Source organism: Ictalurus punctatus, chromosome 15 (assembly GCF_001660625.3).
Source record: "Ictalurus punctatus breed USDA103 chromosome 15, Coco_2.0, whole genome shotgun sequence".
Lineage (NCBI taxonomy): Eukaryota > Metazoa > Chordata > Actinopteri > Siluriformes > Ictaluridae > Ictalurus > Ictalurus punctatus.
Genome location: NC_030430.2, coordinates 16416490 through 16441880, shown reverse-complemented (window position 1 = coordinate 16441880; position 25391 = coordinate 16416490). Strand labels below are relative to the sequence as shown.

Genomic DNA, 25391 nt, shown 5'->3' with positions numbered 1-25391 from the left:
CCAATGCAGTATTTAAACTGAACTTTATGAATTAACATTATGCACACTCATGTCTATGCTCCTTTATTTCACATTCATATTACATTTTGAACATTTCTTTGAAGCATGTCAGGACTTTTATGTTTCAACCGCACTCTAATCTCTTTGATATCAAAACTCTCTGGAGCTTTTTTGCACACACTCACAAACAAATTATTTTATGTTCCAGATGTACGTCATACCTGATATAACTGATGCAAATTTTCTTTGTAAATCACATTTTAAAAAAACCCTGCAATGTACCCAGCAACTAACTGTGCACACAATTATATTATTGAACTCACAAATTAATACTATTTTAGTTCTTTGGATTTTAATAAAGCAGAGTTTCTGTTTTACATTTCTAAATAGCTCCTTTAAGGTTCCTCCACAGGGATAAACCAAGGAATCCTTTGTAGAAATAACTTTTTTGAGAGTATATAAGTCTTATGCCTAAGAAAGACATAAAATAAAATCCATCTTGAAATTTGCCTTTGTTTGTCCAATCAAAATCTTTGGGTAAAATGTTTCTTCTTAGACATTACAGTACTCTGAAAAAGTCTTAGGCACCCTATTTTTTTTTTTTTTAGTACAAACTTTTATAGATTAAGACTTCTACATTATCGTGTCAGTATAAAAACATTTTAGATTCCCAAACATTAGTTTTCCAGCACAAAATTTAATTAACTGTTACAGCAAAATGTTTGTATGTCATTAAAGTAAGCAGCATATTATGTAAGAGAATACTTTTCAGACAGAAAACAATGATGGCTGCTGGATTTTGCTGCAAAGAAGAAAAAAAAATAGAAGCAAGTGCGAAAGTCAAAGTCTCCAGAAGAACTGTGGCTGATTCTGCAAGATGCTAAATAAAACTTACAGCTCCTTTCCTTATAAAACTGCACTAATTTGATACTTGAGATTACTAATAAAAATTTTAAAGCAAATGGTCATCACACCAAATATCAACTTTTTTTTATGTATTTCTGTTTACTGCTCTTTATAGGATTTTAATAGATAGATAGATAGATAGATAGATAGATAGATAGATAGATAGATAGATAGATAGATAGATAGATATCTTTTTCTATTTCACAGTGTTTACCTATCAGAAAAGTTTCTAAGTAGAACTTTTTTGCAAGTTAAGAACCATTACAATTGATTAAACCACTAAAAAGATATTTTTGAACTCATGAGAAACATTTTTTATAAGTATATGTGAAGTACAGTCTAGTCCATCTAGGTGAAGCTGGGTGAAAAGATGAAGTGGAATCCTTTTGTCTAATTAAGCCCTCTAGATGGCAGTAAAGATTAATGCTTCAATTTAATAACCTTGACATTTTTGCTTGTAATTTTTGCTTCCATGTTATAAACTAATCCAAGTTTTGCTCTAAGGTCTAAATGGTTTAAATGTTTTTAACATGATTTCTTAAGCCTACTGGAGGAAATCTGATTTATTTGTATGCACAGTACTGTTTGTATTTGTCTGTCTGACTTTGGTTGACACTTGTTTGTAATTCATCAACTAATTGTCAATACTAAAAATATAGTATAAAATGTATATTAAAATGGAAAACTTTCAAAAAAATTAAGGAGGCATGATTATAAACAGATTTTGTGGTTTTATTTTAAAAAGTCTCATATAAAGTAATTTAATAAATTCATGAAATATTGTTCACTTAAGTAATATAAAATACTGAAACACATTTATAACTTAAGTTTTGTATTAATCGCATACTAATGGTTCCTTTGTCAAAGGAATATGGCTTTCATTCAAATCTTCTGCTCAACATTTACATGGGATCCATGTACCTGTTAACCATTTTCTTTGCATAGAAAACTAAAGCTCTCTGCTGCTAAATAACAGTGGCTATGGTCCATTTGTGGACAAAATAAAAGCCCTACAGAGCTGTGTGCATTAGAAAATACATTTTTGTCTTTACAAAAGACTTTACATGCAGCTAGATTAGAAATTCTTTGCCATTTTTGAGCAAAAACAAACAACAACAAAAAAAACAATTAAAAAGAATATTCACTTTCACTGTTGAAGCCTTAGTGTTAGTGAAAGAGTTTGTTGTTGTTGTTTCATCTTTCAATCTTGATGTGCATCACTGCTGAAAACAGAGAGGGATCACATCTTCATCTGGATCAGGGAAGAGCCGCAGGGTCTCTCTAGAATACTTGGAATAACCATCATGGAAGATCGGCGTCTTCTTTGGGGTAAAGAATGAGACTGTCTTGTCCCAGAGGTGTGTATGAGAGACGTCACTGTGCAGCCGGACCTCCAGCACGGTCTTGATATGCTCCACACTATCAGTGCATCTCCTTTCCAAGGCCATGAGCTTGCATCTGACAAATCAAAGCATATCACTGTGAGTACTAGGCTTCATCAGAACATGTACAAAATATCTCCACAGACTTCAGAAAACTAACTGCTCATAATATTTCTATAGATTTTTATGTACTACATTATTTTTAATTAATATGCTTTCAAACGTACCTTTTTTGCAGATCTTTCATGATGGATGGATGGTTGGTGTTTAAGAGTGAGTGAGAGGTCTGACTTTTGGCTGCTTTTGAACCAGCATTTATATGAAAACCAAGGGCATTTAATGAGATGTAAGTTCTCACACTTTTGAGCCAATCAACAGGCTTGAATGAGAAAATAGTATGAGAATGAATTGCTGGAATAATTGGTACACAATAGCTGAGAATTAATAAGAATGTGGGAGGGGGTATTTTTCATCCTTCTGTGTCAATCAAGTGTTAAAGTCATTGTTGGCAAAGCAGCTCTGAGTGTTGAGAATGAACACAGAGGTGATTCATGTTGTCATGATGTGCTGTGGGAAAGGATCTGAGCAAGTCAAACATCTGCCCAAAGTTATAGTGGGTTACTAGCATCAAGATACATACTACATAATGGACTTGTTCCAATATAAGCAAAAAGATCACAGGTGACTCATCTGAAAGCAAGTCTTAAAGAGCTTTTAATGGCATAGCAAATGTTTAAAAAATATTTTTCACACCACTGTAATGGTAGTCATCATAGAATATATAACTGCCTACTGCAAACCAATTCTCATGAGAAAAGGCTGATATTTGAAGATATCTGAGTCCCACACACTGGGCACAGATTGTGTAGTCTCTGGGTGGTAACCGAACGAGCCACTCCAGATGGCTGGCCTGGAGGTCTGGAATAGGGGGGCTTACCGCTTTAGCTTTGTCTAATGGGCCACGCTTTCTTTGTGTTCAGTTTGAATGTCAGGAATCTAGAAGTGTGGGAAGCCTTGTTGCAGCGCCGCTCCCACATTCCCGCTGCTGAAACAGGAGCATATGAACGAGGGATAGACAACAGGCCAGCCAGCTGTGTGTGTGTTTAGGGGGCCGATGGGTTTCAGAAAGTGTGACTGTGCTGAAAGAGGGAAAGTGTTCAAACGTGATCATTTAAAGTTGAAAGACAAGGCGCACTCTCACCCAAAGCTTTGCTCTTGCTATATGAAATAATAATGTTAAAAATTAAAGATTGTCTTATGAAGAATTTATAGTACTGATCATGTAATGTAAAATAGTATATAATAAATAATCATTAGACAGATAGACTAAATTTTAGTGTATTTGCAGTCAATTGTTTTAATGTAAGAACTGGACACCCTGATATCAAGCAGCTGCTTAAAAATCTACAAGGTCACTGGTTTCCCACATTCACACACCACTAAGCATTTCCCTGCCATCATCTTAAGACCCTCCACCTGCTCCCTTGAGACAGATTCATTGTTTTCTAAGTAATTATTGAGCATGTGGCAGCTTGCTGTTCCTTAGTCCCATCCAAGCTCCCCTATTGGCTGCAGACTGTGAGAACCTCCAGCAAACCCAGGACTCACACATTCATATGGAGATTAGAGAGTATAAATAGAGGAGGGAGTGAGAGAGAGCTCAGCACAGCTCAGATCTTCTCCTCACAGAGAGCTAACAGAAGAAACACAGCCATGGCTCCTACAATCACTGCATCAGTGATCAACTCCAACCACCTTCTTCCACTTACTAATAAGGTAAATATACTAGAACATGATATTATTTATTCATTTCTTTTCAAATTGTATTAATAATTGGAAAATATATATTTATGTATTATATATATGATCAGTTTGATTAAACAAATATTTCTGTTCTGTCTGTAGCTGAGAAAGCCAATAGTGGAGAAGATGCGAAGAGAACGCATCAACAGCAGCATTGACAAGCTCAAGTCTCTGCTGGGTGGAGAATTCCTAAAGCAACAGCCTGATTCCAGACAGGAGAAAGCCGACATCCTGGAGATGACAGTTTATTTCCTGAGACAGCAGCAGCAGTCGCACAAAAAGTCGAGCTGCTCCACTGAAGCTGATGAAGGCTACAGCAGGTGTGTGCAGGAGGCCATCAACTTCCTGTCTCAGTGTCAAGTACACACTCAGTCCCAGAGAAGACTTCTGAGCCACTTCCTGACCATGCAGCCTTCCATGGAGAAGAGCAGAAGTGTCGTTCCTCAGCTCAGCTCTCCATCCTGCCAGATCAGCAGCAAAGAGGAGACTCCAGGCTGCAGTGAACTCTGGAGACCCTGGTAGAGCCGCACAAACACTTTATCATTAGGAAATTTACAAATGCCACATTGGCATTAAATACAGTTTCCTAAAGTGTGTCGGAATATTTTGTTCAACTTTTCTTGGACAAAATATGCCAAGTTGCTTTCCTTATGGGAAAGCATGTGTAGATGTTTCCATCACTATGTTTTGTGAAACTTACAAAATGCACATTCTAACTATGCAAGAAGAACTTATTCTAAAATATTTTGTTTCTGTATAAGAAACCATTTGCTAATGTTTTTTATATGATCTCTTATTGTATTAAGAACATGATAATTCATGTAATGTTTTTAAGCTATTTCATCTGTTATTCATATCTAATATGAACAGTTGTGCAAAAGTGCAAAATATCTGTGATATTTTTAATACAGTTCTTTCCACTCCAAATGCAATGCATCTGGAACATTTTGACTGTATAATTATTTAAGCATTTGTGATTTTAAAACCACCTTTTTTTCATTCTTGAGAATATGATTCATTTAGCTACATTAGCTGGGTACACTATTTAGTGAGTTATTTGCAGATGTAACATTTTTCCAGATTGGAAATGACATGAGTTTTCCTTCAATGAAGGTCTTGGATGATATGTTACTTTATTTGTGAGTACACAAAGTCATTCTTGACAAAAAAAAAAAAAAAAAAAAATCCTCAAAATAAAATGTCATATTGTTGACAATCAATATGCTTGCTGTGAATGATTAATTTTACTCCTATATCTACTTCTATTTTCACCCTTAAACATGTAAAAGTTGTACACTAAAGTTGTATATGCTAAAGTTGTAAATTCTGATTGTGAACACTCAAGGATATTTTTACACTTGGTCCATTTTTGCATTATGTAATCTCAGCTTAATAACTCAGCATTTTTGTTCCTGTATAAAAACAACAAATAAACCCAGACCCTTAAAATGCCCTGTATACAAGCTGTACTCCGACCACCTATAGAGATGTGGTCTTTTTTGTGTCAAATTATTCTCAGTCCGCTTCACATTTGCTTGCAATTGTGGCATTGTGGCACTAGCAGTTATGCTATTGAGATTAGTTAGGCAGTAATAATAATAATGTTATCAGTAGTTCCTGTTTATTACTATTGTCAGATATGTAGTGTTTGCATGTATTTTACATGCTAACCACTTACATGAGAGTCACAAGTGGGTTTATAGCATAAAGCATGTGTGATGGTACTCCAACAAAATTACTCCTCTTTGTTGTTTTCATTTTTGTTCCCCCTTCTGTTATTTGACTGCAGTTTTGTTTTTGAGCCATTTTGAATGACATCCACAATTATCCATAACTCAGTGTTACACAGCCGGGTCTCTGAGTTATAAACAAGTTGTACTGTGAACAACAAGTGGACTGAGAGCTCATCATGGTTCAAAACAATGGACTAAAGTGACAATCAAGATGTGCTGATGAGCATGAAAACTCATCTGAAGGACCTGAAACACCAATGTCATTCTGCATCTATAATCATCGTGAACAGACATCTGAAAGCACAAAGTAGTTGTTTGTGATATAAACCAACACATTTAAATGCCCTTTTTTAATGATACCTACTGCTCTTTACAACCTGCATGCAGCCTCATTGATAATTGGCCATTTCTAAATGTTTCCATTTCTAAGTTTTAAAAGTACAATGAATTATTTAATGTTAGTGAAAACATATAAAGACTAAAAGACAGAAATCAAAGATGGTTAGTATACACCAGGGGAAATGGTCCTTCAGGGCTTCTTTAAATAGTTACAGGTTGTTTACTTGGAACTTTCTATGAAATAGAAACTCTCTACTTCTAATTTTAAAAAAAGATGTTTATCATTTCTGCCAGAAGGACAAACTGAAATACATTTGAGAGTTCTAGATTTAACCTTTATTTCTATAAGTAGGTGGAATGAATCATTCGGAGACCATATTGATTGTACTATTAGAATTTATTTTCATTATTTTATTAATAATAATAATAATGATTCATATTCACACAATAAAGTACATGACCTTCACTGAAGGCAGTCATTTCCAGTTTGAACATTTTTAAATGTACAATTAAATAACTGTAATTTTCCAATAAAAGCCCAAACTATGTTTTCCTCAGTCACAACCACAAACAAACATGTTTATGCTGTACAGAAGCTAGCATGAGCATCACCTCTATCTTAATCTATTGGAGCTGGACTTACTAGATTAGGAAATGTTACAGACATTTTTACACTCTATGGTCCTGAGTATAGATAAAGATAAAGATATAAAGAGATAGATTTTTACGCAATAAGTGAGGTCATATTAAAACTAGAAAATGTTGAATTGCTTGAATTCCAAACAATCTACAAATGCAGAAAGTTTACACCCAATATGGGCTTTAATGCACTCAAAACTTGATGAATGTAATAATTGTTCTTGAATGGGAAGGAAATGGAATAGTTTCTGAAAACTTTGAAACATGTACATATGCTTTCTTGCAGTGAAAGCAACTCAACTTTTTGCACATGCAAAACTGTAAAAATAAATAAATAAATAAATAAATAAATAAATAAACACTGTGCAAACCATAGTTAATGCCAATGTAACATTTAAAACTGAGTTCCTTAATGTACTGCAAATGAAGAACATGGATACTCAATATGAGCTTTTCATTATACATTCAAAGTATTTTTTTAAAAAAAAGCAAGTTATTCTTGCTTAATAAATATATATAGTAGAATAGTGGAAAAATCTACATGTGCTTTTCCAATTTGAAAGAACTTGTCATATTCTGTCCATTCAAAGTTGGACAAAAATATTTAAACACACTTAGGAAACTGTCATTAATGCTAATGTGGCATTTGTAAGTTGGTTTCCTGATGGTAAAGTGTTCGTGCGGCTCTACCAGGGTCTCCAGAGTTCACTGCAGCCTGGAGTCTCCTCTTTGCTGCAGATCTGGCAGGATGGAGAGCTGAGCTGAGAAACGACACTTCTGTTCTTCTCCATGGAAGGCTGCATCTTCTCTGGGACTGAGTGTGTACTTGACACTGAGACAGGAAGTTGATGGCCTCCTGCACACACCTGCTGTAGCCTTCATCAGCTTCAGTTGAGCAGCTCGACTTCTTGTGTGACTGCTGCTGCTGCCTCAGGAAATAAACTGTCATCTCCAGGATGTCGGCTTTCTCCTGTCTGGAATCAGGCTGTTGCGTTAGGAATTCTCCACCCAGCAGAGACTTGAGCTTCTTGATTCTGCTGTTCATGCACATTCTCTATGCATCTTCTCCAATATTGGCTTTCTCAGCTACAGACAGAACAGAAATATTTGTTAAAACACTGTTCAACTAAATAACTATTCAAAGATTAATCAAATATGAAATGAAATTGTACACAATATCATGGTTTAGTATATTTACCTTATTAGTAAGTGGAAGAAGGTGGTTGGAGTTGATCATTGATGCAGTGATTGTAGGAGCCATGACTGTGTTTCTTCTGTTAGCTCTCTGTGAGGAGAAGATCTAAGTTGTGCTGAGCTCTCTCTCACTCCCTCCTCTATTTATACTCTCTGATATCCATATGAATGTGTGAGTCCTGGGTTTGCTGGAGGTTCTCAAAGTCTGCAGCCAATGGGGGAGCTCGGATGGAACTAAAGACCAGAGGACCGGCCACATGCTCAATGAAGTGTGTATTACTCAGGAAACAATGAGTCCATCTCTGAGCAGCAGGTGGAGGAGTGTCTAAGAGAGAGAGGTCTTTGGGAAAGTAGAGACCTTGACTGAAAAATGGCTCTCTGTCACTTGACATTACATGGTTGAGGCACTTGCCATGACAGTGCATGCGCCACTCACGTAGTTTATATTTAACAAATGTAAAATGTTTATGAAGATAAACAAAATATGTTTTTATTTCATTTTAATTCAAAGAATAAACAGAATATGAGAAATTCTGCACAATCTCACCTCTGTGTAAGATCCAGCTTCATTAAAGTTTTGTGTTTTTATCAAGCAGTTCCAAATGATTACCATTAATGCAAAAATAACCTATTTGGGTAAAAATGAGGACAAATAGCTGTTTTTTTTTTTTTTTATGAAATCTAAAATCATTTAAAATGTACAGTGTGTGCAGTTATGATGTTTTTATACTGAGAGAAGAAATAAGATTAAGATTTTATTATTTATTTTATGGATTTTTTTGTTTTGTTCTTAAAGCATAACAAAGCTAGTGAATTGGTTGATCAGACACTGTTGTCCTTTCTGACCGATTAAGGTAATTTTTGCAACAAAATAAAATGCACACATCAGTAGAAAGTGTATGATCCTGAGGGCTCTTTCTGAGGGTATATCTGCTGCATGTAATAAGGCACGTGTCTATTCAGTGCTGAGGTTGTGAATGGGGAAAGTGTGGGAAAGCTCTGGAGAGTGCAGTCTCAGTATATATTATTCACCAAGGCCCTTCAATTGTATGCACAATTCAATCAATTACTGCTTTAGCAAGGGATCTGTGTCTTCTTGAAAATCATGCTGCAACCCACCGTGACATGAATATTATTATAAGACACTTTAGCTTTTCAGTGTTTCTTTAATGTACTGTAAATACTGTATACAAATACAAATATTGTAGTTCCCAAATAAGTTAACTATGGAGCTCAATCTCTGGTTCAAAACACTGGCACACACATGCACTCTGTGTCTAAGAGTGCCTCATACACTCGTTACCACGCACACACATGCACACTCACAAACACACACACACACACACACACACACACACACACACACACACACACACACACACGCACACACACACACACTTTTGTCACTAGAGGGTAGTGGTGTGTGTGTGTGTGTGTGTGTGTGTGTGTGTGTGTGTGTGTGTGTGTGTGTGTGTGTGTGTGTGTGGATTGGGAGGAGGGGGTGCCTTTGGTTTGTTACCACTAGCTGACTATGTAATTCAATCATAGGGACACACTTCTGTCATTTCACTAATGCCTCTCAGCTGTCTGTTCTGAGTATGAGGAAGCAGCATAAGAAATACAATCAGTCCTGACCTGAAAGCAATAATCATAGCTTACAGTACCAAAACCATATTGAAATCTACTGCGAATTCAACATGCCTATGACATTCAATATCTGGGTGTTATATTTGGTTTAAACATGATTTTCCATTCAAAACATGGGGTCTCTGCATATTCATACAACATGGCATCTCACAGCACATCCATTTTCCTGCTAATTTTGAGGGTTGTTGTGGGTCATAAAAGTAAAGGTTTTAATAATTAACAACGGAAAAATCAATAGCAACTTTATTTTATGTTTCAGTTGATTGCTTTCTGGAGTCACATATGTGTTTATGATGTTTAGGTAGACAGAATGAACCTTGATTTGTCTTTTATATAATTTAGTGAGAGAGATTAGATTACAATATTCTATAATGTTGAGTAGTATGAAATGTTTTGTGCTGAGATGAATGTTGTTCAAATATTTTTCCTGGATATATTTAGTATGACAGGATCTTACATGAATATAGTATAATATGTTATGTGTTGTGCTTATATAATGATAGAGATAGCTAAATCTACAGTATATGGACTAATTTTGACATGGTGATCAGAAGACTTGAAAAGTTCAGACTCACAAGAGAACTACAGAACTCTTCCAGAAAACTAAGATAATGAACAATTGTGGAATTATGTAGTGATAGTAAGGACCACAAAAATATATATGAGTGAATTCATAAATTTTGAAAGGAAATGGAAAAAAGAATAATGCATAGCCATCATATTGATTGCATCGTTGCAGTTTATTTTCAGTATCTGTTTGTGTACTCACAATGAAGTAACATAACATTCATGACCATCACTGAAGGCAAAGTCATTTCCAGTCTGAAGATTTTGAAAAGTACAATTAACTCATTAAAGAGTGCACAAAGCAAATGTAGCTTCTAATAAAAGCCCAAATAACTCTTTTTTTCTCCCTTCAAAACAACAGAGAGCATTAGGTTTTTAAAAAATGTTTATCTACTACAGCAGTACAGTATCTTATTCCACTGGAGTTGGATTTAGTAGATTAGGAAATGTCACAAATATTTTTTCTCACAAGAATCTAGACTAGTGATGAAGAATAAACATTGGAACAAAAACCTTTAACTTGTATTTCAAATAGAAAATATTTTCTTACACAGTAAGAGAGGTCATATAAAATGAAAATTCCAACATTCTGCAAATGCAGAGAGTTTATACCCAATATGGGTTTTGTTAATGCACTCAAGTCTCAATGAGTGTAATAATTCTTCTTGCACACCAAGAACAGAGGATAGCTTCTAGCAACTCAGCAACTCAGTATTAGAAATAATTTCATATGCGTCCCCAAAATGAAAGCAACCTGTCTTATTTTGCACATGAAAAACTGCAAAAACATAAAAGTTTAAAACATCTTTGAAATAAGCAGCAGGACTTCAGGTATATAAGAAGGGTTACACATGATTCCAATATGAAAGCAACTTCTCATAATCTGTCCATGAAAACTTGGACAAAAATGTTCTGAAACACTTAGGAAATTGTCATTAATGTCAATGTGGCATTTGTAAGTTGGTTTCCTGATGGTAAAGTGTTCGTGCGGCTCTACCAGGGTCTCCAGACGTCACTGCAGCCTGGAGTCTCCTCTTTGCTGCAGATCTGGCAGGATGGAGAGCTGAGCTGAGGAACGACACTTCTGCTCTTCTCCATGGAAGGCTGCATGGTCAAGAAGTGGCTCAGCACTCTTCTCTGGGACTGAGTGTGTACTTGACACTGAGACAGGAAGTTGATGGCCTCCTGCACACACCTGCTGTAGCCTTCATCAGCTTCAGTGGAGCAGCTCGACTTCTTGTGTGACTGCTGCTGCTGTCTCAGGAAATAAACTGTCATCTCCAGGATGTCGGCTTTCTCCTGGAGTTCTCCACCCAGCAGAAACTTGAGCTTCTAAATGCTGCTGTTGATGAGCATTCTCTATGCATCTTCTCCACTATTGGCTCTCTCAGCTACAGACAGAACAGAAATATTTGTTAAAACACTGTTCAACTAAATAACTATTCAAAGATTAATCAAATAAGAAATGAAATTGTAAACAATATCATGGTTTAGTATATTTACCTTATTAGTAAGTGGAAGAAGGTGGTTGGAGTTGATCACTGATGCAGTGATTGTAGGAGCCATGACTGTGTTTCTTCTGTTAGCTCTCTGTGAGGAGAAGATCTAAGTTGTGCTGAGCTCTCTCTCACTCCCTCATCTATTTATACTCTCTAATCTCCATATGAATGTGTGAGTCCTGGGTTTGCTGGAGGTTCTCACAGTCTGCAGGCAATGGGGGAGCTCGGATGGGACTAAAGAGCAGAGAACCGGCCACATGCTCAATGAAGTGTGTATTACTCAGGAAACAATGAGTCCATCTCTGAGCAGCAGGTGGAGGAGTGTCTAAGAGAGAGAGGTCCTTGGGAAAGTGGAGACCTTGACTGAAAAGCAGCTCTGTCACATTATAGGCACGTGCCATGACAGCACACGTGTCACTCATATGGTTTAAATTGTAATGTCATAAATTGGTAATATCACACATGTAAAATGTTTGTTCATAAAACCAAGCCAATTTCCTTAATTCCTTAAGCTATATGTTGTTGTTGTTTTTTTATTTCACAGAATATGAACAATTCTACAAATGTGAATATTTTTGATACATCATGCTAAGTGAAATATCTGCACTCAGTAGATTTGGGTAAAGCAGGTCTAAATGACTGAGATTAGAACACATACGTACCACATAATTGGATAAACCCAATGGAACTTGTGGAAAGGAAAAGTGAAAATAATGAAATGTGTTCGTCTTTTTAAATTTTCTGAAAATTGCATACAACTTTGGTTTTGTTTGTTAAAAACAGATATTTTGACAAGTTAAAAATAAGTTTCTAAATACCTTCATTTATAATGCATGCGTAATTGTGGATAAATTGATGGTTAACATTTTAAATAGTCTCTAATAGAGCTTCCTGCTGCATAGCTCTGTTTTGTCACTCTCTCCTGCAGACAGAAATTACATTTTATGTTTGTGAGCAAGTGAAAAGCACACATCTATACATACTGTTTAATCCTGAGGGTCTCTACTGAGTTCTTTAGACATGTCGTCCACTTAATAAGGCACATATCTAATCAGCTCTGGTGAATAGGGAGATTGTGGGAAAGCTCTGGAGCATGCAGTCTCAGTACTATATTAGTCATCTAGCACTGACTTCAGTTGTATGCACACTTTATGTACTTACTGCTGTAGTGATAGGTCTAGGTCCTGCTAGAATCTTGCAACCCGCTTTGACATGAAGATTCTTATTTACATCATTCAGCAAAGACTGGGATATTTAATGGCAAAATACTCTTTCTCAAAACTGTCCATATAGCTTTTCAATGTGTCTGTAAGTAACTTCAAACAATTACTCATTAATCATTTAACTTTGGATTCTAATTTCTTGTTCAAAATGTTTGACTGATGATATTTGCACACGTGTATTGTGAATCATAGAGTGAACATCAGAATATTCACTTTCCCACACACTCACATACACCCAGCTGTCCACCTGCTGCTCAGAGATGGATTCATTGTTTCCTGAGTAATACACACGTCATTGAGCATGTGGCCGGTCCTCTGGCCTTTAGCCCCATCTGAGCTCCCCCATTGGCTGCAGACTGTGAGAACCTCCAGCAAACCCAAGACTCACACATTCATATGGAGATTAGAGAGTATAAATAGAGGAGGGAGTGAGAGAGAGCTCAGCACAACTCAGATCTTCTCCTCACAGAGAGCTAACAGAAGAAACACAGTCATGGCTCCTACAATCACTGCATCAATGATCAACTCCAACCACCTTCTTCCACTTACTAATAAGGTAAACATACTAAACCATGATATTGTGTACAGCTTCATTTTATGTTTGAGTAACATTTAAATAGTTTAGTTGAACAGTGTTTTAACAAATATTTCTGTTCTGTCTGTAGCTGAGAAAGCCAATAGTGGAGAAGATGCGAAGAGAATGTGCATCAACAGCAGCATTGAGAAGCTCAAGTCTCTGCTGGGTGGAGAATTCCTAACGCAACAGCCTGATTCCAGACAGGAGAAAGCCGACATCCTGGAGATGACAGTTTATTTCCTGAGACAGCAGCAGCAGTCACACAAGAAGTCGAGCTGCTCCACTGAAGCTGATGAAGGCTACAGCAGGTGTGTGCAGGAGGTCATCAACTTCCTGTCTCAGTGTAAAGTACACACTCAGTCCAGAGAAGAGTGCTGAGCCACTTCTTGACCATGCAGCCTTCCATGGAGAAGAGCAGAAGTGTCGTTCCTCAGCTCAGCTCTCCATCCTGCCAGATCAGCAGCAAAGAGAAGACTCCAGGCTGCAGTGACCCCTGGAGACCCTGGTAGAATCGCACGAACACTTTACCATCAGGAAGCCAAATTACAAATGCCACACTGGCATTAACTACAGTTTCCTAAGTGTGTTGGAATATTTTTGTCTAACTTTTTATGGACAGAATATGACAAGTTGCTTTCATATTGGAAAAGCATGTGTAGGTTTTTTTTTTATTACACTGCCATATTCTTACTATGCAAAAGAATTGCTGCATCCTTCACAGATGTATTAAACTTTGAATGTATAAAGACAAGCTCATATTGGGTATAAACTTTTACTGCATCTGCAGTACATTTAAATTCTGCTTTCATTCACTGAAAGCTTTTTCTCATTTTTATATAAAGCAAATTAAATATCTAGAATCTAAAAATTTGAGTGTGAAATGTCTGTGACATTCCCTGAAATGTCTAGCTGAAATATAGATGAAATCTTTGTTTGAGTTGAGTGTTGTTTATACACTGATACAAAATTCCCCCTTTTTTTCATTTTGCATAAAATGATGTGTTATTTGTCATTTTAAAATTCTCCTTTTTTTTTGTAGTGTAGTGAGTTGCCTTCAGTGAAGGTGATAAATGTTATGTTGTCAGGACACTGAATTACTTCAGCCAAAAATGTTCTGAAAATAAATCAAAATGACATAATCAATATAATCTCAATTAATTACTGAATGAATATCAGACATAATGTTTGTAATTTATTAAAAACAAATGTGGCATAATTTTATATCTAAAGATAGTTCAGAGCGAATGAGACTCCGTGGCCATCTGTAGCTGGGAGATCAAAATTGGCCATGCTCCCAGGGTGGGCACAATGGCATACTTTCTCTCCCTTGTCAATTACAGTGACACTAGCCAATCACAGGCGTCTGTGAGCTCATGTATACAGAATAGAGTAGGTAGCATTTTCCTCTGAGTGTGTTACGCTGGACTGTGACACAGCATAAGCAGCAATTGGAAAAGATATAGAGGTTGGCTTCAGGTGTCTCAGAGGAAGCACATGTTTACCCCAACCCTTCCTGATTTGTAGCTGTCATGTGATAGGGGAGAGTTACCTTGTGGGTGGGAATTGGCGAGACAGAATTGTGGAGAAAAGTGGGATTTGGCCTCACTGCATATATTTTTATGTGAAGATATAAAATCAAGATAAATATACAGTCATGTGAAAAAACAAGTATACCCTCATGGAAATTGTTGGCTTTTTTGACATATTTGGAGAAGCAAACATTTGATCCTCTTTGAAACAGTGCCTATTAATAAAGGTGTTACACTCTATCAAAGTGCAGGTGGAACCTGTCTTATTTATACCCCTCTCATATCTAGTGTCTGGTGTTCCTGTTGTTATTGAGGCGTGTGGTGTCATCATGCCAAGATCTAAAGAGCTCTGTAAGGCCTTCAGAAAAAAGGTTGTGGATGCCTATGAGTCTGGCAAAGGATTTAAAAAGATCTGCAAATTATTTGAAATACATCACTCCACTGTAAGGAAAATCATCTACAAATGGCGGAGATTTCAAACAATTGATGCAAAAAACCATCTGATTCAAAAAGAAATCTCCAAGAACCCCAAAATTTCATTACAGGATCTGCTAGTAAGTCATGCAGCTGTTGGTATTAAAGTGCATGCGTCTACAATCAGAAAGAGATTGCACAAATTTGACCTGGATGTGAGGTGTGCCAGGAAAAAGCCTTTGCAAGACTACAGATTGCCAATGAGCATATAGGCAAAGACCAGGCCTTTCAGAATAATGTGCTCGGGACAGACGAATCAAAGATAGAGTTGTTTGGCCACAGTAACAGCAGACATGTTTGGTGCAGACCAAAGACAGCTTTTCATTAGAAACACCTCATACCAACTGTGAAGCACGGTGGTAGAAATATGGTTTAGGGTTGCTTCAATGCCTCAGGGACTGGACAGATTGCAGTCATTGATTCTACTATGAATTCTGCATCATAGCAAAAAGTACTTGAAGATAATGTGAGGCCATCTGTCCAAAAGTTGAAGTTGAACCAAAAGTGGACCTTTCAACTGGATTGATCCTAAGCACACTACCAAATCAACTAAGGAATGGCTCAAAAAGACGAAATGGAGGATTATGGACTGGCCTAGTCAAAGGCCAGATTTGAATTGAAATGTTGTGGGGGGATTCGAAACAGGCAGTTCATGCAAGAAAACCATCAAACATCTTGCAACTGAAAGAATAGCCTGGTGGACAATTATGCAAAATATCTACAGGAAGTTATTTCTGCAAAACTGGCTTCAGAAGTCAAGGGTGTACTTACTTTTTCCACAGAAGAATATCACATCTATTGATATTTCTGTTGAATAAATAATTGAAAAAGCTCATTTTTGTTCAGTTATATTGATTTTTATTAGCAGGCACTGTTTCAAAGATGATCAAATGTTTGCTTGTCCAAATATGTAAACAAACAAACAAAAAAAAGCCAGCAATTTCCATAGGGTGTAAACGAGAAGAAAACAGTACTTTGGACGAATAAATAAACTGATTTTGACAGCCCTAGTAATGGTTGAACACAGTTGTCAATATAACAGCATATGGCAAATTAGCAGCATAACTTGTTTTTATGTGTACATGACCAGTCTAACAGGGATGTCAGAGAGAATGTACATGGCATGAAATATCCATTGTCTGTATACCAACAATGAAACTGTCCTAGTCTGAAAGAGATTTGAGACTAAGCATATTGGCAAAGCTACACTGGAGTAGCTCAAAACCAAGAACCTGAATGTGTTCAAATGGCTCAGATTATGGGGTGTAAACAAAAAAATTATTATTTTTTGTTTAATCAACGTTTGTTTCATAATAAAAATATTATGCACCTTCAAATGTTAGACATAAATCAAATGCAAAAAATCCCAATTACTGTAAGTCAAATTAAATTCATCCTACAAAAGGTATGAATACTTGTACGAGAGTTAATACTTGTTTAAATATACCTGTCCAAGAGACACTAAAGAAAACACTCATAAAAATATATATTTTATGCAACAATTTTTTTTTCCTTCTGAGTGTTTGGACCTTTGTTACATTAAGACAACTGGTTTATCCTGGTCAGGGCCATGGTGGATTTGGAGCGTAAACACGGGACATAAGGTGAGAATACACTCTGAATAGGACTCCAGTCCATCACAGGGCACCATAGATACATTCACATACTCTTTCATACCTAGGGGTCATTTAGCATAGCCAATCCACCTACCAAATGTTTTTGGGAGGTGGATGAAATCTTCAGAACCAAGAGGAAACCCATACATGGGGAGAACATGCATAGAAACGCCACACACAGCTGAGGACTGAACCAGGGACCCTGGAGCGGTAAGGTATAAACACTGCCCATTGTGCCACTGTGCTGCCACAATATTAAATATTGTTTATCCAATTAGTGCTGTAGAGCTTCATAGAAATTCATTTTGAACTGCTTCTTTGAACAAAAAATTATGTTGTGTTTTTCTTATCAATAGAAAAAAAAGATTTGAATCATTCAGTATTGATTGTGTCTTTACAATTTATTTTCAGAACATTTTTGGCAATCATAAGTCACGTGTCCTGACAACATAATATCGATCACCTTCACTGAAGGAAAACTCATATCATTAGCAGTCAGAAGAACTTTAAAATGCCAAGCAACAGTACATTTTCTGCACAATCAGAAAGAAATTTTTCATCAGTGTATAAACAACACAGAACTCAAACATCAGTTTTATCTATATTTCACTCCATAGGAGTTAGACATTCTAAATTAGGGAATGTCACAGACATTTCACAGGCAAGTGTTAAGGTTATAGATGAACATTACTTTGCTCAAAAATAATGTTAATATCCCCTTTGATACAGACATATTCCTACACAATAAGATATAATGAAAATGAGCAAAAACTTTCACTAATTGAAAGCATAATTTCATAATGTACTGCAAGTGCAGAAAGATTATACTCAATGCGAGCTTTTCCTTATACATTCAAATTTTAAATTATATTTGAATTCTTCTTGCATAGTAAGAATGTGGCACAGTAATGGAAAAATCTGTGTGCTTTTCCAATATGAAAACAACCTGTCATGTTCTGTTATTCTGTCATATTAGATATGAATAACAGATGAAATAGTCTAAACTTTAAAATCGTTTTTTCATAATAGACAATAATTCTACAAGAAGAAATCATATAAAAAGCATTAGAAAGTGGTTTCTTATACAGAAACAAAATATTTTAGAAAATATTCTTCTTGCATAGCTAGAATGTGTTTGATTTTTTTATTTTTATTTTTTTAAAAGTTTTTAAGTTTAGTGATGGAAACATCTACTCATGCTTTCCTACATTGAAAACAACTTCTCATATTTTGTCCCTGAAAAGTTGGACAAAAATATCCCATCACACTTAGGAAAAAAATGTAATACCAATGTGGCATTTGTACATTTCCTAATGATAAAGTGTACATGCGGCTCTACCAAGGTCTCCAGACGTCACTGCAGCCTGGAGTCTCCTCTTTGCTGCTGATCTGGCAGGATGGAGAGCTGAGCTGAGGAACGACACTTCTGCTCTTCTCCATGGAAGGCTGCATGGTCAGGAAGTGGCTCAGCACTCTTCTCTGGGACTGAGTGTGTACTTGACACTGAGACAGGAAGTTGATGGCCTCCTGCACACACCTGCTGTAGCCTTCATCAGCTTCAGTGGAGCAGCTCGACTTCTTGTGTGACTGCTGCTGCTGTCTCAGGAAATAAACTGTCATCTCCAGGATGTCGGCTTTCTCCTGGAGTTCTCCACCCAGCAGAGACTTGAGCTTCTAAATGCTGCTGTTGATGAGCATTCTCTATGCATCTTCTCCACTATTGGCTTTCTCAGCTACAGAGAAAAGAAATATTTGTTAAAACACTGTTCAACTAAAAAAAACTATTCAAATGTTAATCAAATATGAAATGAAATTTTAAACAATATCATGGTTTAGTATATTTACCTTATTAGTAAGTGGAAGAAGGTGGTTGGAGTTGATCATTGATGCAGTGATTGTAGGAGCCATGGCTGTGTTTCTTCTGTTAGCTCTCTGTGAGGAGAAGATCTAAGTTGTGCTGAGCTCTCTCTCACTCCCTCATCTATTTATACTCTCTAATCTCCATATGAATGTGTGAGTCCTGGGTTTGCTGGAGGTTCTCACAGTCTGCAGCCAATGGGGGAGCTCGGATGAGACTAAAGACCAGAGGACCGGCCACATGCTCAATGAAGTGTGTATTACTCAGGAAACAATAAGTCCATCTCTGGGCAGCAGATGGACAGCTGGGTGTATGTGGTAGAGTGTGTGAGAAAGTGGATGTTCTGGTGTATCTCTCCAGGTCACTCTACGATTCACAGCACACGTGTGTGCCAATGTTTTGAACCTGGGGTTGAGCTCCATAGTCAGCTCATATGGGCAAAACTGTTTGATGTTACATTAAAGAATCACTAATATACTAAGAGCCTAAGACACATTTAAAATATTTAACTGTCTAAATAATAATCTTTATGTCAAAGTGCATTGTAACGTGAAATCCAACAGGACATTCATCTATCACAATAGTAGCAAGTGCATTAGGGGTGAATACAATTGAAGGCAGGCCCAGATGTATAATAAAGGACTGAGACAGCACTTTCCATAGCTTTCCCACACTTTCCCGACTCACAACCCCAGAGCTGAATAGACGTGTGCCTCATTAAGTGGACCACATTTCCAAAGAAAATGATCAGGCAGGTTGCATAGACATGTGAATTTTACTTGCTTGAAAACCTGCTGTTAACCATCAGCTTATGCAGTTTAAATCCATGCCTTTTTTGAGTGAAAGCACTCATATTCTGTCTTTGAAGAGTTATATATATATATATATATATATATATATATATATATATATATATATATATATATATATATATATATATATATATAGTAAATGTAAACACTTTATGCAGAGTTTTATAAGGAAATGAGCTGTAAGCTTTATTGAGCGTCTTGCAGAATAAGACAGTTCTTCTGGAGACTTTGACTTTCACACTTGCTCCTTATTTTTGCAGCAAAACTCAGCAGCCTTCATTGTGTTTTTTGTCTGAAAAGTGTCTCTTACATATCATGCTGCTTTCTTTAATGACATACAAACATTTTTCTGTAACATTTAATTTTGTGCAAGAAAAATAATCTTTAGAAATCTAAAATGTTTTTGTACTGACTCGATAATGGAGAAGTCATAAAATAAAAAAATGTATAGCAAAGTTTGTACTAAAAAAAAATAGGGTACCTAAGATGTTTGTGTGTGTGTGTGTGTGTGTGTGTGTGTGTGTGTGTGTGTGTGTGTGCTATGATATGATATAATATGATATGATATGGTATGATATATACAGTGAGGGAAAAAAGTATTTGATCCCCTGCTGATTTTGTACGTTTGCCCACTGACAAAGAAATGATCAGTCTATAATTTTAATGATAGATTTATTTGAACAGTGAGAGACAGAATAACAACAAGAAAATCCAGAAAAATGCATGTCAAAAATGTTATAAATTGATTTGCATTTTAATGAGGGAAATAAGTATTTGACCCCCTCTCAATCAGAAAGATTTCTGGCTCCCAGGTGTCTTTTATACAGGTAACGAGCTGAGATTAGGAGCACACTCATAGCTCGTTACCTGTATAAAAGACACCTGTCCACAGAAGCAATCAATCAATCAGATTCCAAACACTCCACCAAGGCCAAGACCAACGAGCTCTCCAAGGATGTCAGTGACAAGATTGTAGACCTACACAAGTCTCGAATGGGCTACAAGACCATTGCCAAGCAGCTTGGTGAGAAGGTGACAACAGTTGGTGCGATTATTCGCAAATGGAAGAAACAAAAGAACTGTCAATCTCCCTCGGCCTGGGGCTCCATGCAAGATCTCACCTCGTGGAGTTGCAATGATCATGAGAACAGTGAGGAATCAGCCCAGAACTACACGGGAGGATCTTGTCAATGATCTCAAGGCAGCTGGTACCATTGTCACCAAGAAAACAATTGGTAACACACTAGGCCGTGAAGGACTGAAATCCTGCAGCGCCCGCAAGGTCCCCCTGCTCAAGAAAGCACATATACATGCCCATCTGAAGACTGCCAATGAACATCTGAATGATTCAGAGGACAACTGGGTGAAAGTGTTGTGGTCAGATGAGACCAAAATGGAGCTCTCTGGCATCAACTCAACTCGCCGTGTTTGGAGGAGAGGAATGCTGCCTATGACCCCTGGAACACCATCCACACAGTCAAACATGGAGGTGGAAACATTATGCTTTGGGGGTGTTTTTCTGCTAAGGGGACAGGACAACTTCACCGCATCAAAGGGACGATGGACGGGGCCATGTACCGTCAAATCTTGGGTGAGAACCTCCTTCCCTCAGACAGGGCATTGAAAATGGGTCGTGGATGGGTATTCCAGCATGACAATGACCCAAAACATACGGCCAAGGCAACAAAGGAGTGGCTCAAGAAGAAGCACATTAAGGTCCCGGAGTGGTCTAGCCAGTCTCCAGACCTTAATCCCATACAAAATCTGTGGAGAGAGCTGAAGGTTCGAGTTGCCAAACGTCAGCCTCGAAACCTTAATGACTTGGAGAAGATCTGCAAAGAGGAGTGGGACAAAATCCCTCCTGAGATGTGTGCAAACCTGGTGGCCAACTACAAGAAACGTCTGACCTCTGTGATTGCTAACAAGGGTTTTGCCACCAAGTACTAAGTCATGTTTTGCAGAGGGGTCAAATACTTATTTCCCTCATTAAAATGCAAATAAATTTATAACATTTTTGACATGCGTTTTTCTGGATTTTCTTGTTGTTATTCTGTCTCTCACTGTTCAAATAAATCTATCATTAAAATTATAGAATGATCATTTCTTTGTCAGTGGGCAAACGTACAAAATCAGCAGGGGATCAAATACTTTTTTCCCTCACTGTAAATAGAAAGTCTTAGTATAAATGCAGATTCCCTTAACATGTCATAATTACATGTGCAAATCTTACATATTGTAAGAACAGGTAAAAAAAAAAAAAAAAAAAGGTAAAGACAAAAGCCCATTAGTGTTCATGGTCTTTAGTCTCTGCTTACGCAACCATGTGCTTGTAATCCGGGCAGAATGGGGTTTGGTGTTGTCCTGCTGGAAAATGCAGGGAAGTCCCAGGAAAAATAGATGTCTGGATTGCAGCATATGTTGCTCCAAAATGTGTACATATCTTTCTGCATTAAGGTTCCCTCACAGATATGCAAGTTACCCATGCCATGGGCAATGACACACCCCCATACCATGACAGATGCTGTATTTTGGACTTGATGCTGCCCTTTTACGCACCGAGATTTGACCGGATTCCCTGAATCTTTTAATTATATTGTGCACTGTAGAAGGTGAAATCCCCAAAATCCTACCGATTTGTCTTTGGGGAATGTTGTTCTCAATGTGTTTGATTATTCGCTGACGCATCTGTTGGCAGATTGGCGAGCCTTGACCCATCCTTGCTCTTGAAGGATTAGGCCTTTTTTGGAGGCTCCTTATGTACTATGATTAGACGATTGCCTCACCTGTTTCATTTCAGCATGTCACGTTGCTATTAGTCCTAAATTGTCCCTGTCCCAACTTTTTTGGAACATGTTGCATGTGTCAATTTCAAAATAAACATTTATCTTCAAAAAACTATGCAGTTGATTAGGTAAAACATCAAATATCTTATCTTTATATGTTTTTTGCTTAAATGCAAGTCAAAGTACATTTACAAATCACTCCTCTTTGTTTTTATTATCATTTTCCATACTGTCCCAACCTTTTCGGAGTTGGGGTTGTATTTACCTGAATATACTGTACTATATTCTTTATCTGGCTCTGAGGAAGCACATGTTAGCCTTCACTCTCTCCAGTTGACAGTTGTCATGTCACAGTGGAGAGCTAGCTAGTGGGTGGGAATTGACAAATTATTTAATTTGGTGTTAATGGAGTGAAAATGTAGTAGATGTTTTGAATATGAAGGAATACAATTATTAAGTTAGTATTTAATTGTGATTTGTGTTCGATTATCAAAATAAAAGTTACTATAAATAGAAATGGAAATCATGCCAATCAAAAGTGTATTTTGATTTAATTATTTGATTTTATTTTGAGAACAATGATGTTGCATCTTATACTAGGTTACAAATAAGACAACATTTATGCACTTCACTGAAATTCAAGTTATTTGCAGGGTGGATAACTGTAGTGTCACAATTAACTCACTAAAAATTGCACATAGCTAAAGGAAGAAAGCACATGCCATAACATGCATTTTTCCAATCAACAAAAAATGTTGCCACTGACAGATAATTTACTCTAAATGGTTCAGTATTATAGAAGAACAATAATTTGTTGAACAAAAATCCCTAATATTTGTATTTTATAAAGATGTTTTCTTACACAGTAAGAATTATCATATAAAAAAAAGAAAAAGCTTTCATCAAATGATATCAGACTTTAATCATTCTGCAAATGCAGAGACCTAATACCCAATATGGGCTTTCTTTATACATTAACATTTTAGAAACTCATTGAAAGATGCAGCAATTCTTCTTGGTTTCCAAAATACATAGTGATGGAAACATCTACTCATGCTTTCCCACAATGAAAACAACTTATCCTATTCTGTCCATGAAAAGTTGGACAAAAATATCCCATCACATTTAGGAAAAAAAATGTAATGCCAATGTGACATTTGTAAATTTCCTAATGATAAAGTGTACATGCGGCTCTACCAGGGTCTCCAGGGGTCACTGCAGCTTAGAGTCTCCTCTTTGCTGCTGATCTGGCAGGATGGAGAGCTGAGCTGAGGAACGACACTTCTGCTCTTCTCCATGGAAGGCTGCATGGTCAGGAAGTGCGTCAGCACTCTTCTCTGGGACTGAGTGTGTACTTGACACTGAGACAGGAAGTTGATGGCCTCCTGCACACACCTGCTGTAGCCTTCATCAGCTTCAGTGGAGCAGCTCGACTTTTTGTGCAACTGCTGCTGCTGTCACAGGAAATAAACTGTCATCTCCAGGATGTCGGCTTTCTCCTGTCTGGAATCTGGGTGTTGCTTTAGGAATTCTCCACCCAGCAGAGACTTCTCAATGCTGCTGTTGATGCGTTCTCTTCGCATCTTCTCCACTATTGGCTTTCTCAGCTACAGACAGAGCAGAAATATTTGTTTAATCAAACTGATCATATATATAATACATAAAGATATATTTTCAAATTACTAATACAATATGAAATGAAATTGTACACAATATCATGGTTTAGTATATTTACCTTATTAGTAAGTGGAAGAAGGTGGTTGGAGTTGATCATTGATGCAGTGATTGTAGGAGCCATGGCTGTGTTTCTTCTGTTAGCTCTCTGTGAGGAGAAGATCTAAGTTGTGCTGAGCTCTCTCTCACTCCCTCCTCTATTTATACTCTCTAATCTCCATATGAATGTGTGAGTCCTGGGTTTGCTGGAGGTTCTCACAGTCTGCAGCCAATGGGGGAGCTCGGATGAGACTAAAGACCAGAGGACTGGCCACATGCTCAGTGAAGTGTGTATTACTCAGTAAACAATGATTCCATCTCTGAGTAGCAGGTGGATAGCTGGGTGTATGTGGTAGTGTATGTGTGGGAAAGTGAAATTCCACCACTCTCTCAACCGTCTGTGTGTGTGTGTGTGTGTGTGTGTGTGTGTGTGTGTGTGTGTGTGTGTGTGTGTGTGTGTGTGTGTGTGTGTGTGTGTGTGTGTGTGTGTGTGTGTGTGTGTGTGTGTGTGCGTGTGTGTGCGTGTGTGTGTGTGTGCGTGTGTGCAAACATTCCACCATATGTTTTCAACAAGTAAGATATCCATACTGACATAGATCGAATACATAGATGGAACTGTATACATGGCACATTAAAGAAACATTCAAGAGTCTTGAAAACTTTTTGTATTATTTAGTTTTATTAAACACTTAAAAAAAAATTGTCCACATAATAATCATTAATGTCAAAGAGGATCATGATAACATCAAATTGCAACAGTATATCTAAACATTAGTAAAAGTGAATAACTGTTGCTAAAGACATTTTTCCTCTGGCTAAGGAAGCCAGTAGTGGAGAAAATGCAAAACAAAATGAGAATGTTACTGTTGATGTGTTCTTATCCTAGTTTAAGAATTCCTAAAGAACTGAATGGCAAGTGTTTGAATACAGGTCTGATTGAGTTTCCCACGCTCTGCTCATTCACCCCATGAGAGTTCTGTAGATATGTGCCTCATTAAAGCATATGCACAGGCAGCATATAAAAAAAGATTGACCCTCTTGACATAAATGGCATCAATACTTGCTTGCATGCAAATCATTATTTTCAATGCATGTTC

General features: G+C 37.1%; 4 protein-coding genes and 2 pseudogenes across 4 annotated transcripts; 2 read left to right on the top strand and 4 right to left on the bottom strand.

Moving 5' to 3' along the window:
* The first annotated feature begins 3894 nt into the window (after positions 1-3894).
* LOC108275587 (transcription factor HES-5) lies at positions 3895-6908 on the top strand. Its single transcript, XM_017486495.3, has 2 exons — positions 3895-4064; positions 4194-6908. The coding sequence occupies exons 1-2, from the start codon at positions 4002-4004 to the stop codon at positions 4611-4613; spliced, it is 483 nt and encodes a 160-aa protein (XP_017341984.1). The 5' UTR covers positions 3895-4001; the 3' UTR covers positions 4614-6908.
* LOC128635140 (transcription factor HES-5) lies at positions 6840-7853 on the bottom strand. The gene is made up of 2 exons (XM_053686376.1): positions 7493-7853; positions 6840-6847 (listed from the first exon to the last, which is right to left on the bottom strand). The coding sequence occupies exons 1-2, from the start codon at positions 7851-7853 to the stop codon at positions 6840-6842; spliced, it is 369 nt and encodes a 122-aa protein (XP_053542351.1).
* Positions 7854-10384: 2531 nt separating this feature from the next.
* Positions 10385-11801, bottom strand: LOC108275637 (transcription factor HES-5-like). The gene is given in 3 exon segments (XM_017486542.3): positions 10385-11563; positions 11566-11601; positions 11714-11801. Coding segments are annotated over 3 exon segments (459 nt in total). The 5' UTR covers positions 11777-11801; the 3' UTR covers positions 10385-11203.
* A 1561-nt stretch (positions 11802-13362) lies between these two features.
* On the top strand, positions 13363-16337 carry LOC108275640 (transcription factor HES-5-like; annotated as a pseudogene).
* A 564-nt stretch (positions 16338-16901) lies between these two features.
* Positions 16902-19346, bottom strand: LOC108275676 (transcription factor HES-5-like). Its single transcript, XM_017486594.3, is given in 3 exon segments — positions 16902-18823; positions 18826-18861; positions 18974-19346. Coding segments are annotated over 3 exon segments (459 nt in total). The 5' UTR covers positions 19037-19346; the 3' UTR covers positions 16902-18463.
* A 3790-nt stretch (positions 19347-23136) lies between these two features.
* On the bottom strand, positions 23137-24473 carry LOC108275639 (transcription factor HES-5-like; annotated as a pseudogene).
* Positions 24474-25391: the final 918 nt, after the last annotated feature.